General features: G+C 43.8%; 1 protein-coding gene across 1 annotated transcript in view; it reads right to left on the minus strand.

Moving 5' to 3' along the window:
• Nucleotides 1–5,868: 5,868 nt before the first annotated feature.
• Nucleotides 5,869–14,781, minus strand: part of LOC121548872 (sodium-dependent multivitamin transporter-like) — a 35,526-nt gene continuing 26,613 nt past the window's right edge. Inside the window, exons 2-16 of the mRNA XM_041860494.2 lie at nucleotides 12,023–12,167; nucleotides 10,550–11,031; nucleotides 10,046–10,111; nucleotides 9,744–9,795; nucleotides 9,496–9,563; nucleotides 9,218–9,372; nucleotides 8,937–9,077; nucleotides 8,689–8,818; nucleotides 7,923–8,011; nucleotides 7,604–7,716; nucleotides 7,286–7,353; nucleotides 7,015–7,101; nucleotides 6,667–6,854; nucleotides 6,207–6,432; nucleotides 5,869–6,048 (exon numbers count right to left, since the gene is read on the minus strand). Of these exons, the coding sequence (XP_041716428.1) occupies nucleotides 5,869–6,048; nucleotides 6,207–6,432; nucleotides 6,667–6,854; nucleotides 7,015–7,101; nucleotides 7,286–7,353; nucleotides 7,604–7,716; nucleotides 7,923–8,011; nucleotides 8,689–8,818; nucleotides 8,937–9,077; nucleotides 9,218–9,372; nucleotides 9,496–9,563; nucleotides 9,744–9,795; nucleotides 10,046–10,111; nucleotides 10,550–10,897 (1,911 nt within the window). The 5' untranslated portion in view covers nucleotides 10,898–11,031; nucleotides 12,023–12,167. The remainder of the gene's footprint in view (nucleotides 6,049–6,206; nucleotides 6,433–6,666; nucleotides 6,855–7,014; nucleotides 7,102–7,285; nucleotides 7,354–7,603; nucleotides 7,717–7,922; nucleotides 8,012–8,688; nucleotides 8,819–8,936; nucleotides 9,078–9,217; nucleotides 9,373–9,495; nucleotides 9,564–9,743; nucleotides 9,796–10,045; nucleotides 10,112–10,549; nucleotides 11,032–12,022; nucleotides 12,168–14,781) is intronic.

Genomic DNA, 14,781 nt, shown 5'->3' on the forward strand with positions numbered 1-14,781 from the left:
AGAGACAGTGGTAGACACATTTCATATTCTGATATTGACCAAGAAATACACTTGTGACAAACACAATGCACAATCATTTCAACTCCACTAACACACATCTAATGTCTAAACAGACTGTATTGCCAAGTATTTGTGCTCAGGCAGACAGAATCAGCTTTTGTTGGCTGTAACATGGACGAGACCACAGAAGCATGGTCGTCGTTATGTCTTCCCCTTGAGCAACATGGGCTCAGGTCCACAAGAAACGGTACAACGTTCAAGGCTAGCTCTATAAATCTGTCGGGGGGGATCTGATACCCCCTCCTTCTCTCTCATATTAATGGCTCATTTGAACCTGCCAGAGCTGTGCTACTAAGGCAGGGGTTACGGAGGGAAAGGAGAGGGCAGACATTTTGGTGAAAGAACGTGGGAATGCTAGACAGACAGTACTGCCCAACGTTCCAGCATTCCAACTAAGGTTATTCTAAAGTCTAGATCTCGGTGGATAAAGCATACTGGCCAGGGAGGATCTGTTGCATTGGGCAATATAATGAATGCGTATACATTTGAATTCTCACATACTCATTTTTAATGGCAAACCCATACTGTATGCCAGGCCATGGATTCTCCAATTGTATTATTTCTCTACCAAGTGTCCTCAAAGTGAGGGCCATCAACTAACAAACTTGATTTAACGGCCATTTTAGCTTGAACCGCAAATAGATCTTTAGGTGTGTGTGAATGTGGATATTTCTCCCAATAAATCCCTATAACCCTGATCTCCCTTCATGTTAGGAGATACAGAAACAATGTTCATTATCTCCAGCTCATTATATCCAGTGCACACTGATTACTGAGTGAATGAATGAAGCTTTCTGTCCAGCTTCCCCTCGTTGGCCTGGCTTAGCTGGAACTGAGCAGCGGAAGAGGAGAGTAGGGAATAAGGAACAACAACTTGGTCCATGAGAAAAAGAGAGCATTTTAACATACAAGACAGGTTGATGGCTTGATCAAGGGAGATGTCCAAGAGAGGTAACTAAGAGAGGTTCCTAATAAACGCCACATCCCCTTCTGTCTAGCTTCCTTCCTGCTTAAAATGTGTAAAATCCAAGTTTATTTACCAACTCAGTGGCCTTGTGGTTTGAGTGTCTGCTCTCAGATTGGGAGTTCAATCCCCAGCTGACTCATACCAAAGGGAACCGGTGCATCTCTGCTTGGCACTGAGCATTAAGGACCTATATTGGGGGTAAGGACCTGCGATAGACTACTGTCCTGTCCAGGGGGTGTACTTGTACATCAAGCTGCCTCACCTGCTCCTATGAACCGTTCTGGCTCGCACAAGCCAAGGCTCAGACAACGCTACTTACTTCAACTATTGAGGTTTCAGTCAGAGGCAACCATACTTGGCAACGGTTAGGGTTCCCTCTGAGTCTACCACTTTAATTAGCATATCACCAGGATGGAATGCAGTGGGGCTGAATGAGGGGCTTGGTGGGGTGGCAACAGATGGTCTGCGGTCATTGGCACAAAGCTGGGATAATAGTGTTCCAACATCATGGGGAGAGAGACCCAACAGGAGTGGAATGTGACCCAGTGACCCTCTAGAGAGAGAGGAGCTGAAAGGAGCAGGGAGAATGAAGGCTACAGGATACTGCAGTGATAACGGCCCTCCCTCGGGATGGGAAAGGCATAAACAAAGTGGAAGGCCCTCGCTCTCTTTTGCTCAAACTGAAGGCTGATAAAACTAACTCTGCGAGGGCTCTATCAAGTTGATGTTCAAGAAACTTCTTCAATCATACAATCAAACATTTTATTTTCAAAAACATTTGATCTGGAGAGGACAAATACATGCCAATGTTTGGAAATAATGCCCACTAGAATGGTCAGACACAGAATTTGCCTCTATTGAAGACTAAGTTCATGTTCGGTAGGGTCCAAAATAGAGAAATCATTTGCAAACGGAAAAGGTACCGCTTGAGCTTTTCCAATAGGGAAGCTCAGTTCAGTTTTCTTTTTTGAAAACGTTCACTCCCATTTTGACTTAATGAACAGGACACAGATCACACTCTGCTTGGTGAACAAATGGAGTTCTACTCCAACCTATCACAGCTGACCCTGTGTAGCGTGCTCCTAGGATGAGCCAATCAACATCCATGAAATCAAACAATATGAAAAAATTATTACAATACAGAGATCAAATGAAGGCACAGCCAAAGCAGTGTAGTTGACCAAACTCCACTGCTTATGTTTTTTTGGAATACATACTAGGATATAGGCTATTCAGGATTGGTCATTTAAGAGGCCATGATTTACAGGTTCTCTACTTTACATTTCAGGTGGTACATTATGTTATTCAATCTATAAGTTAGTTTCCTGGTGCAATTTTCAGTGGTTTAATATTCAAGCAAACTCAATACAACTGGTTTGGCCTTCATATGCACGTCTCTCTACAGTTCACATATTTTCTAGGTAGATGGCCGTGCCAACTTCAGAGTAAGATAACCAACAGAATTGGTCTTGATTGTGCTCAGAGTGTATTTCAGTTTTACTAGAACACAGTGCTAAACCCACATTGGGTAAGTTGACATCTCAACAATTCGTTCCGTAAGTTCACCTAAAACATGTCCTGAAAATTGGTGGGCTTCACTTAATTTAAAGGGTAGCATTACAGATACACATTTCAAGTAACTTCAGGTATAAAGAGGAATCAATGCTGTCCTATCTTATCAGAAAATTTAATAGATTCTCTCTATACATCAACTTAATCAACAAAATATAAACTTTGTCAGTCACAGGACATCAATGAAAAGGACAAAACAAAATTGGGGGGATTGTTTGTGAATGTTACAGCAAGAAGACGGGATAACCCTAACAACAAACTCATGATGCACCAATACACAGAAAATGTTTGGTTGCTTTGTTGTGCTAACACTGAGAAATAGTACAACAGGTACCACTAGCTACTATATGACCACTTCTGCCTTCCATTCACAAAACATTCTATGGTCCACAACAGTTTTTTTATTACCAAAAGAGAGAATATATTAATTAAATAGAACTACATTAACTTAATTTCCATTTGTAGCAAATGGAACTTTCAAAACATGAAATGTTTATATATGCTTTGAATGGGAAGAGGTCTTTTTCAGTGGGGATGAATGAACAACATTCCTTGCTTGTATCACACTTCTGGATTTAAAAAGGGCTTCTCGGTCCATTGACTGTAATATAGCCATAGGAGCCCATGCTAAATGTGCCTGTATGTCATTGACAACAATGGTGTCAAAAGCCTAATAGCATGACTTTTAGTCAGTAGTGTCATAAAATCTGGCCCCACAATACAGGTATATAAATTACTTCCCATCCCTAGCCAGAGTCTCTATTCCCCATAAGGTAAAAAGGCAGTTAGAAAATGGCTCTACAGAATTTTTACGTAAAAACACTCTTAGGAAACAAGTATCAAGCAAATCAGTATAGGCTGAATGAGTCACTATGTCAACAATACCAACCCAAACCATAGTAAGACACAGATGGACAGGCATGTCACTGGAGTCCCCAACTACAGATACAACCACACAGACAACCACACACAAGTAGATCCCCTGTTTGAGGGACAAACAGGGCATATGGAGTCACAAGCTCAACACATAAGCCAGACAATCACAACAGAATACTACCCCATTACTCTGATTTGAATTCTGTAGTATGGTTAGGGTAGATTCCAGTGCATGGAAGGAGCACAAAATGAAGATTTTGAACAGAGAATTCTTCAGATTGCAAAAAGGACCTTAAACATTTGACAAATGACAATAAAAAATTGTACATCTGCACTACAGGTTTCATGTTCATAGAATGACCAATAAAAAAAATCACAATGTACTTAATAATAACACATTAGGCCTAAAACGTTAATCAACTGCATGGTGGCAAAACATTTACATCATTAGATAAAAATGGGCACTTACAAAGATCTTAAAACACGTTACAAAACACTGTACTCTTTTTGTTTTAAAATGATTGGAATATTTCCCCTGGTACATTGAACATCAAGTCCTTCAAAAGATCCAACCAAAGAACATAATCTATTAGTCTACTCTTAGATTTGTGAGTACTGTTCTCTGTTGTGCCATCAAAATGGCTGCAGTTTTCCAGTTTGAACCAGAGTTGTTCCCTTCACTCTAAATATCCTCTGTTAGAGCAGTGGGGTGGACGAGCCAAAGGTCATGCATGTAAAGTTAACAAACATCCAAGACACATATGGAGAATCATTATAGCTGTGCGATACAGTTTAGTCTACTTTATCACAATCCTGATTACACACTGATCAGTTGTCAAATTAATAGAACTACATTTAATACACAGACTACTAATGAGGCACTTCATGACAACTATGGGATCTACAGTGTGAATGGACTGAGAGGACATGGTATTCTACATGCAATTATGTCAATAGCTAACCAACAGTTTGTCTGGTTGTCTCTATGAAGTAAGTAGTGCAGACTCAATGACCTTGCCCTCTCTAAAAACGTGGTCCCAGTTAATGGCAAATAAGGGTGATTGCTTGTGCTCTATATAACTATGTTGGCCTTATCTAAACTCTCTCTTATCTAAGTATTTAATCATTTACTATAGCAGCTTGAAAGGCAAACGTTAAACAAAGGCCATGTCAAGCAAACAGACGTAAGGAGCTTAACAAACCAAAGCTATCGACTAAGGGCGCTTTCACATATTTCTGTATGATCCGGATCCTAGAGCGTTTGGTCCCCTAATTCGGGCTATAAAACATGTGAAACGCAAATGAACCCTGGCTCAAACAAATCCTGGACCTGCGTGAGTAGCGGGTCCAAGGTCCAGGACCAGAGTACCAGGTATTGTGACGCAGGTGCGCGGGTCGCGTGAAATGTTTTGCCCGTTGTAAACAAGCTATCTTCCTAACATCATGTAGAATGTGAGTCTCGCAAATCACATCCTGAAACGGTTATTTTCAGGTCTTGAGAAATGTATTTTGTAGAATTGTCACAATCCAGGAAACCGAACTAGGATACCACATTTCATATGCGAAAAGGCCCTAAAACACCGTCACTATGCCTTAAGTTGTCTACTGGGACGTAAGAGATTTTGTAATATTCTCATAGTTCATCTGACGTACCTGATTAATCTTCTCTATAAAAATTTAATGCAATGACAGTTAAATCTGAAGTACCTCTCTCTTCACCGCCTGGTCTCTACCTGATTCTCTTCGATAAACAGAAAGACTTGGGTCCATTTTCACAGTCATTGGAACAACTCATTGTGCGCGTGTACATCCACAATCCTTCAATCATAATTGGACAAAATCACAGAATGACACAATCACAGTCCAGGCTTTGGTTCAGTCCAACAATGACGAGACTTCTCCTCAGCTATGAGCATGATTGCCACTTGTGTTGCATTAGTATTTCTCAATCGACGAATCCACCTCGATTCAGACATTTTGGCTCTTCTCAAAACTTCAGTTTCATAACTACTGATTTCCAGTTACTTCAGTTCAGGAAAACTGACCAGTGCCATCGTTAATGAGGTACCAATGAATTCAACATACCCCTGGATCCCCATCCACTAACCGCATTTACTGCACTATTTTTCATTCTAGCAAAGCTCTGACTCTCAACCACCAGAGATTTGTGGTGTATCAGTTTCTCTAGGAAGTAAGGGTCAGAGGTGAAACTCCCTGTTCCTCCACATTGACCCTGTGGTGCTTGATGGAAGTCATGTCCAGGAACACTGGGTCTCTGCTGCCCTCCAGCCCTATGTGGATCCTCTCCCCTGGGGCAGAGAAAGCAGAGCAGTAGGGGGGCTTGTGAAAGTGCTGGGGCTTGGCTGGGGGCTGTGAGTGTGTGTGTTGGGGGTCTACAAGGCCGTCTCCTGCAACGTGTGAGCCAGTCGGCAGGAAGGCTGAGGGGTTGCTCTCTCCTCGTCCTCATCCTTCTCTCTCTCCGTCTCCTCAGTCTTCTCCTCCTCTTTGTGGTGGGCCACTCCATTGCTCTCCTTCTGAGCCATCTGGTAAGGCTGCATATCGATAGCTTTGGGCTGAATTACATTTAAAAAGATTAAGAAAAGAAACAGCGAGTGGCTATCACAATAACTGTAAAGGGCATTCACAATTACTACTCTGTAACAATGTTATGACTAGTATGTTTTCACTGGTTCATAGGTGGTATCCTCTATCTTGGATGCCTGCAGCCTACCTTGTGTGGCAGTGGGGTGACACAGCAGAGCATCTCCCTGTAGCATTCAGGCAGGAAGAAGAGCAGGTTCCCCAGGACAGGGTACACCGTCCCTGGGATCAGGTCCTTCTCCTTCATAGGACCAGTCAACAGGCTGACTATCAGTCCCACTATCACCACAGTGGTAGAGTTATGGGCACTGTACCACAAATAGGATAGATTGTACAGGGCCTGCACACCCGTAGGCCTGGAGAGAGAAACACAGGTACTTGGTCAGATTCATATCATCATGCTTTTGCACACCCGTAGGCCTGGAGAGAGAAACACAGGTACTTGGTCAGATTCATATCATCATGCTTTTGCAGTCCTCCTTTAAACAGTTATAATATTTTTGGAGGGATACAATTCAAGCGCTTTATGTTTGATACGGCTGTTCTGGTTCAAATGCTATCAATTTAACGAGGACAAGAAGTCAATGTACTTTGGTTTGGCGGTGATCGAGGTAATCAGGGTGGTCATGACAGCAGTGGTCATGTTGCCGGGAAGGGGCATAGCGGTGCCGTTGATGATGGGGGGCAGAAGGGTGGGCACCGCCATACGGGACACAAAATTACCAATGCCAATCCAGAAAGCCATAACCAGGCCTGCCACCAATCCTACTATCGCACCCTGTGGACAGAGAGAGGAAGGAAGAGTTAGATCAAATCAGAAAGATCTCGCTAATTCACCACATTAATCACAATCTTACGATATACTTTATTGTACAGTGCAAAAACCCATATGTCCTCTACTTTAATATGCTAGCCTACAAGGCAGTAGTTTGACTTACTGTGGAGTTAGCCCAGGGGAAGAACATTCCCAGACAGAAGACACCGAGGAGAGGACCACCCACCATCCCAAAGATACTTAATGCTGCCTGGAGGAAGAAAGGTTTATCATCTTTTACTAACTCTTATGTAATATGAAGCCTCTGTCTAAGATAGTAGAAGGTGATCCTCGGGGGGGGTGGTGAGTGCAACTTGCTAAATGTAATTCAGTGGGGTAGAGGAGTAACCATTAACTAAAGCAAAGACAGCAGGGGAAATGGGTGAGTCACTCACCTGCAGCACTGAGCCCATGTGAGAGGCGATGTAGGCCATGGCCAGACACACCAGCCCGTAGGCAAATGCTGGGAGAAGAAAATAGAGTAAGAGAAAGACAGGTCAGGGCCATAGTAGTACAGTCCTGATACAGTGTCCTCCACCAGGAAAAATAATCATATATATACCTCCACAGTATTTGGACAGAGAAGATAAAATTGGTTTGTGGACTCTATACTCCAGCAATAACCTAACGAAAAGCTCTATAGAATGTGAACACTGCCTGCCACTGTTCATAAACACTGCCACCGTGTGGCCACTCAGGGAACAGCAGCTCACCCAGGCCTTTGGAGAGCAGTGTGGCTTTGGCCTCTGTCATGGCCGGGCAGTAAGGCTTGATGAGGTCCTCCATGGTTACCGTCGCTAGGGAGTTAAACGCTGATGAGATGGTACTGCAACGCAAGAGGGAGGGAAGCTGAGTGAGTAATGTCATGGGGCTAAATTGTGTGGTGTAGTGTGTTCATAACAGTATCATAATACAACCTTTACAGGTGTACCACAACACTATGAAATTAATGTAGCATTGAAACAGTTCCTTGAGGTCTGACTAGTACTACAGACCGAGCATATGAGAGCCAGTAGCAGTTAAGTGAAGTACCTGAGAGCTCCGCTGAACAGGCAGGCTACAAACAGACCTGGTAGGCCAGGCAGGTCCCTGAACACATCCATCACAAAGTACAACACCATCTGCAGACAGGAAGAAACTGGCATTTAGACTGGATCAACGGAGCCAAAATGAAGCCTCACAAATTACATTTATAGGAGAGCTTAACCAAACAATGGCCTCAACTCAAACATCTTTACAAAAGCCTTTCTTTGGCTATGATCTGAAGAGAGAGACATTAACTTCCCAATTAATCGAATTCACATCGAAATCGCAATATTAATGTGCAATATTCATTTCGCAAGAGATCCATATCGCATGCAATATTTTGAACGCATCTCAGCCGTGTGTAACTACTGTTCTTTTCTCCTCTTGCGGCTGCTTCCCGCACACACCAAGTCCCGCACCCTGTCATTCAAGCAGCACAGTTCCTCCTTCTCGCTGTTAGATTCACTTTTAGTTTGCATGCGGTTCTGTTACTGTAGTAGGTCAAATGCAGTCAACAGATGGTTCCAAACAAGAACGATGCTGCTTTCCACTTTGCTTCTTAATAGAAGTCATTCTATTTCTATGATTCCAACAATTCACCCAAGTGTTTCGATCTATATCTCACGAAAAATCACAATCTTTGGTAAAAATAAATAAATCGCTATTCAATGTTTTTACCCATATCGTGCTGCCCTAACATAATCACATCAGGATGCCAGTACAGTGAGGGTCCACTAAGTGTGTTGATATGGAGGTAGCTAGTCCTACTTGCCTGGTCGTTGGTTTTGACGTAGCCCTTATCCAGTGGGCTATCCTCACCGTAGCGAGCAAACATCACCAGGCCCATCAGACAACCCAGACACAACACCACCTGCTGGCAGGGAAACACCACATAGCATGACCTGGAGACACACACCACAACATATATTATTACCATTATGTGTATAAGCAATTGTTAATTTTGAACATTATTTAATTCATTTGAATCCAGTTCAACTGGGTATTAGTGTTAATGCTTACATGACGGCCTCCCTCTCAGTACGGGAGCTGAGGTACCTCTGAACCTGGGCCTGGTTGACCCCGTACAGCGCCAGCATGAGGAACACCCCTCCCACCCCCAGTGTCCAGAATGTGTGCCTCTCCGTCGGGTCAGGGTTCAGGCTGCACGGGACACAGGTCAAAGGAGAGGAGGGTTACAACACTATACCTGCACATAGAGCCATAGACCACTATTCATATCCTCTGTAACTGGTCCAGGGACAGTTTTAAGTCTCATTAGGTCAAGTAAAGAAAAGACTCACTCCAGACTAGCGATGCGGCTGCCGTTGATGGCCTTCCTCCACACCTCTCCCATGCCTCCTGCCTGGTGGGCCCCCACTATGATGACGGCTAGCTGGCCAGCAAACATCACAATTGTCTGGAACACGTCTGTCCAGATGACTGCCTTCAGCCCTCCCTGACACACGCAAGACAAGAGATACATACTGTAAATCCATCTGTATATAATAAATTGCCTTCAGAGCTGTAGGGAGATGGATGGCTGAATTGAAAACTCACTGACGAAAAGACAGACACTCACTATTGTCGTGTACAGGGTGCACACCAGTCCCATGGCCAGCACTGCCCCCCAGAGGTCAAATCCAGTCACTGCAGGTTGACAGTATCAACAGCACACATCACCAACATAGATAATCACATTTACACCACACCAGTCATTGATCGTCTATAAAGCCAGAAGAGGTACTAAAGATCTCACTGAATGTACTCAGTGAAACTAGTATTATTCTACCACTTTATATGGGAAATACATGTGACAGATCCCTTTACCTGCATTGAGTGCAAGTGCTGGGGCATAGAGGACCACTCCCATATAGATCACCTGCAGAGACAGTCAAACAATGGTCAAAATTCAGAGGGAAGCAAGCTGAGTAGTAACATAGGTGGTTGATTAAAATACATATAAATTGCACATCAAGTGGTGCACATCACAGGAAAGGGGAGAAACCTACTAGCACAGAATGTCCCTGTTCTACAGAGCCCAGCATGTCCAGGATATTAGTAACGTGTGAACACACCAGGAGCACACACAGACATAACTACAACAGTCTGGAGGACACAAATACACTCACCATCTGAAAGATGAAGGTCACGGTCCCCATGATGCGAACCGTCTTATTGAAGCGCAGCTCCAAATACTACACAAGGAAGAAAAGACAGAAGGTGGGGGAGAGAGAGAGGGAAGGGGAAGAAGGAAAGAGAGAAGTTCAAGCCTACCACTGATCATTAAGCATTAGTCATCTGTGAATGTGTCTATTCCGAGCGCAATAGAAGTGAAGATTCTAAGGGCCGGGGCACAGTCCATTGTTGTCAGCAGCACTGTCACGTCTGCTGTACATCGATGCTCAATGGAGAGACGTACTCTGGTTCAGCTAATCTGGTTAGCTATTTTCAAAATGAAAAAGCAGACAACATGCTGAGAATGTTGTTTTTGCATTTAACTAGCCTCCCTTGCCAGGGTTCTAGCAAGACAGCGGCACAGAGAGATACACAGCTTCACACAAACTCCTCCTCATAATCCTCATCATTCACAGACACTGTTCTCTCTCTAGGTAAGGTTAGGGTTTAGAGCTCACCTCATAAGCACTGGTGAGGCGGAGCCTGTAGAAGACAGGTATGAAGACGTGGGCGGGGATAAGCAGACCCAGGAAGTAGGACACTCCCAGGAACCAGTACTGCGTTCCGTAGGTGTAGATCTCCGAGGGCGCTCCCAGGATGGCCACGGCCGACTGGAAGGTGGCGAGGAGCGAGAGCGACACAGGCAGGCAGCTCATAGAACGGTCGGCCAATAGGAACTCTTGCGTGGTGCGCTGGCGCCCGCCGGACAGGGCGTAGAACAGGCCGATGCACGTGGACGCCACCAGCAGCAGGGCAAAGATCACATAGTCCGGCGTGGTGAAGTGCATCTGGACTACGTCCCCCATGATGCCGCGGGCTGTGAATGGAGGTGGGGTTGGGGGGGTGGCTGTAGGTGGCGCAGCCCGGGTGGATGAGGACGGTGTTAGTGAATGCTCACCTATAGGTCTCCTCGCAGACACCGAAGTGGAAGGATAAAATGCTTTAGTGAGGGGAGACACGGAGAGGGTAGTTAGTTCTCCTCATCGCCGGCTCGCTTAGTTTTTCTCTTCAAGCATGAAGAGCTAGATACATGCAATGCATACAGTAGATCAGGGTTCTTCAATTCCGGTCCTGGAGGGCCGAAACACTTCTGTTTTTTATTTCTACCTGGTAGTTAATTGCACTCACCTGGTGTCCCAGGTCTGAATTAGCCCCTGATTAGAAGGAGAGGATGAAAAACAGAGGTGTTTCGGCCCTCCAGGACCGGAATTGAAGAACCCTGCAGTAGATGCTTTGATGGAAACGCCCTATAACCAAATTGCTTAAAATATCATTCACATCTATTAATTTTCCACTTGATTACTCTACCATTTCAGAGCGTTGCAAGGTCTCAGTAAGTGCGGATGCTAAAAGTTAAACATTGAAACCACAACGTTAATCCACTCTACAGTAGGTCCGTCTGCCATAGCAACACAGCTTTAAGAGTCTGTCGGTGTTGATAAAAGTGCTAATCAAATGAGCATTAGTTCTCAAGGCTCCCACACACTCACGGTTGGTGGTCTATTGACACATACCACAGTGAGTGTGAGACAGGGCAGACTGACATAGCCTAACTCCTTAACATCACAACAGTTAGTTAATCAGCAGCCTAACACACATGATGATAGATTCCCCTCACAGCACAGCTGACAGAGATCACAGTGACTGTGACGAAGTCTTAGTCTCTCACTCCCTCAGTGAGCAGACAGGCATTATAGTGGGGCACGCCTACAGTATTTACAGTATGCAGTTTACATCACCTCACTGATGTAAGGATAATATCCTAATTGTGACCCCGGTGACTCTTGCATTCAGCAGTGCAGGTAGAATACTGATAGTTAAATAAATAATAGACATTGAAAAGAGAATGAGGGAGGGGAAGACAGACAAGACAAGGAATAGAGAGAGTGAAGAGAGATAGAGATAATTGATAAGTGTGAAGCAGGTCTTACCGTGTCAGTGGTTGGGCTGGCTGGTGAATGGTGGTCTGAGGTTGGCCGTCTCACACAGAACCTGTAACTTAACAATAGCCAAGCAGAGGGAGTGTCTTCCTCATAGGCACCAATCATAAACCCCTGTAGAAGGCAAACGGAAGACCTGCAACAACAAAAGGTTGTTTTCATAACTGTTACCAGAGAAATAATGATTCAAAACATCTAATACAACTAGGTTATTGTTTGAAAAGTATAAGTGCACATTATAACAAACTTTATCCTACACATCATTTGTACTGCCACTAAGCAAACTATCATTTACAGTCTCTACTTACTGGCAATATTTTTACTATCAACTGTCAAAACACATCAGGACTCCCCACTGCACTCTTCATAATTTTCACTCCTCTACCAGTCAAAACATAAAATACATTCTCTCTTTCACAATGTGCCTTTTGACAACACACCAATTCCAGCTGATCTGAACTGTCCTGCCTGGGTAACAGGCAGCTTCCTGCAGAACGAAGAAAAAAAACTGTTGTCAAGACGTGGCGAGGTAAGGAGATCTCGTGAGACGCTGCGCTCTCATTTGATTAGTCCTCAGAGCCAGCGGTCGTGTTAATGCGAGAGTGTGTGTGAGGGTATGAGAGGGTGAGCTAGTATAAGTAAGTGAGGGGTCACTGTGCCATGACTTCAGACCTTACATTGTGCAATCATCATCATAATAAATCCTAGATTCCAAGGGGTGCAGAAGTTTAAAGCTCTGGCTGTGTGTTAACAATAAACGACCTGACTTCTACTCATTCACTCCAGGTTACACTTCAAAGTAAGACGACACAGTATGTCTGACAATAGATTATCCTCTCAGATTTCCTTTTAAAAAAACATAATAATATACTATTTTTATTCACAGTAAATTAAAGATAAAACATTAAGGCATTGTACATGTTTCCCCTTTTTGCCTCCCCTCGACCCCCCCACCAGAATGCCTTCAAACACATTTTAAAAAGAAATTGAAAGTAATTGAGTTACATATCAGAAAACAAAAACGTATACAACATAATGTTACTTCAATACAAAGCAAAAACTTAATAGCCTAACAATTTCAGGTGTTTAGGTGATCTTATAGGCCTATATAGCCGTAACCTCAAGGGGTGAGGGTGAGGCCAAGAGTACTAATCTGGAGGTCGTCTTTGGAGCTGTTTAAAATAGGATATACAGTGGGGGAAAAAAGTATTTAGTCAGCCACCAATTGTGCAAGTTCTCCCACTTAAAAAGATGAGAGAGGCCTGTAATTTTCATCATAGGTACACGTCAACTATGACAGACAAATTGAGGAAAAAAAATCCAGAAAATCACATTGTAGGATTTTTAATGAATTTATTTGCAAATTATGGTGGAAAATAAGTATTTGGTCACCTACAAACAAGCAAGATTTCTGGCTCTCACAGACCTGTAACTTCTTCTTTAAGAGGCTCCTCTGTCCTCCACTCGTTACCTGTATTAATGGCACCTGTTTGAACTTGTTATCAGTATAAAAGACACCTGTCCACAACCTCAAACAGTCACACTCCAAACTCCACTATGGCCAAGACCAAAGAGCTGTCAAAGGACACCAGAAACAAAATTGTAGACCTGCACCAGGCTGGGAAGACTGAATCTGCAATAGGTAAGCAGCTTGGTTTGAAGAAATCAACTGTGGGAGCAATTATTAGGAAATGGAAGACATACAAGACCACTGATAATCTCCCTCGATCTGGGGCTCCACGCAAGATCTCACCCCGTGGGGTCAAAATGATCACAAGAACGGTGAGCAAAAATCCCAGAACCACACGGGGGGACCTAGTGAATGACCTGCAGAGAGCTGGGACCAAAGTAACAAAGCCTACCATCAGTAACACACTACGCCTCCAGGGACTCAAATCCTGCAGTGCCAGACGTGTCCCCCTGCTTAAGCCAGTACATGTCCAGGCCCGTCTGAAGTTTGCTAGAGTGCATTTGGATGATCCAGAAGAGGATTGGGAGAATGTCATATGGTCAGATCAAACCAAAATAGAACTTTTTGGTAAAAACTCAACTCGTCGTGTTTGGAGGACAAAGAATGCTGAGTTGCATCCAAAGAACACCATACCTACTGTGAAGCATGGGGGTGGAAACATCATGCTTTGGGGCTGTTTTTCTGCAAAGGGACCAGGACGACTGATCCGTGTAAAGGAAATAATGAATGGGGCCATGTATCGTGAGATTTTGAGTGAAAACCTCCTTCCATCAGCAAGGGCATTGAAGATGAAACGTGGCTGGGTCTTTCAGCATGACAATGATCCCAAACACACCGCCCGGGCAACGAAGGAGTGGCTTCGTAAGAAGCATTTCAAGGTCCTGGAGTGGCCTAACCAGTCTCCAGATCTCAATCCCATAGAAAATCTTTGGAGGGAGTTGAAAGTCTGTGTTGCCCAGCGACAGCCCCAAAACATCACTGCTCTAGAGGAGATCTGCATGGAGGAATGGGCCAAAATAGCAGCAACAGTGTGTGAAAACCTTGTGAAGACTTACAGAAAACGTTTGACCTGTGTCATTGCCAACAAAGGGTATATAACAAAGTATTGAGAAACTTTTGTTATTGACCAAATACTTATTTTCCACCATAATTTGCAAATAAATTCATTAAAAATCCTACAATGTGATTTTCTGGAAAAAAATCTCATTTTGTCTGTCATAGTTGACGTGTACCTATGATGAAAATTACAGTCCTCTCTCATCTTTTTAAGTGGGAGAAC

This window comes from Coregonus clupeaformis, chromosome 33, assembly GCF_020615455.1.
Source record: "Coregonus clupeaformis isolate EN_2021a chromosome 33, ASM2061545v1, whole genome shotgun sequence".
In the NCBI taxonomy this organism is placed as follows: domain Eukaryota; kingdom Metazoa; phylum Chordata; class Actinopteri; order Salmoniformes; family Salmonidae; genus Coregonus; species Coregonus clupeaformis.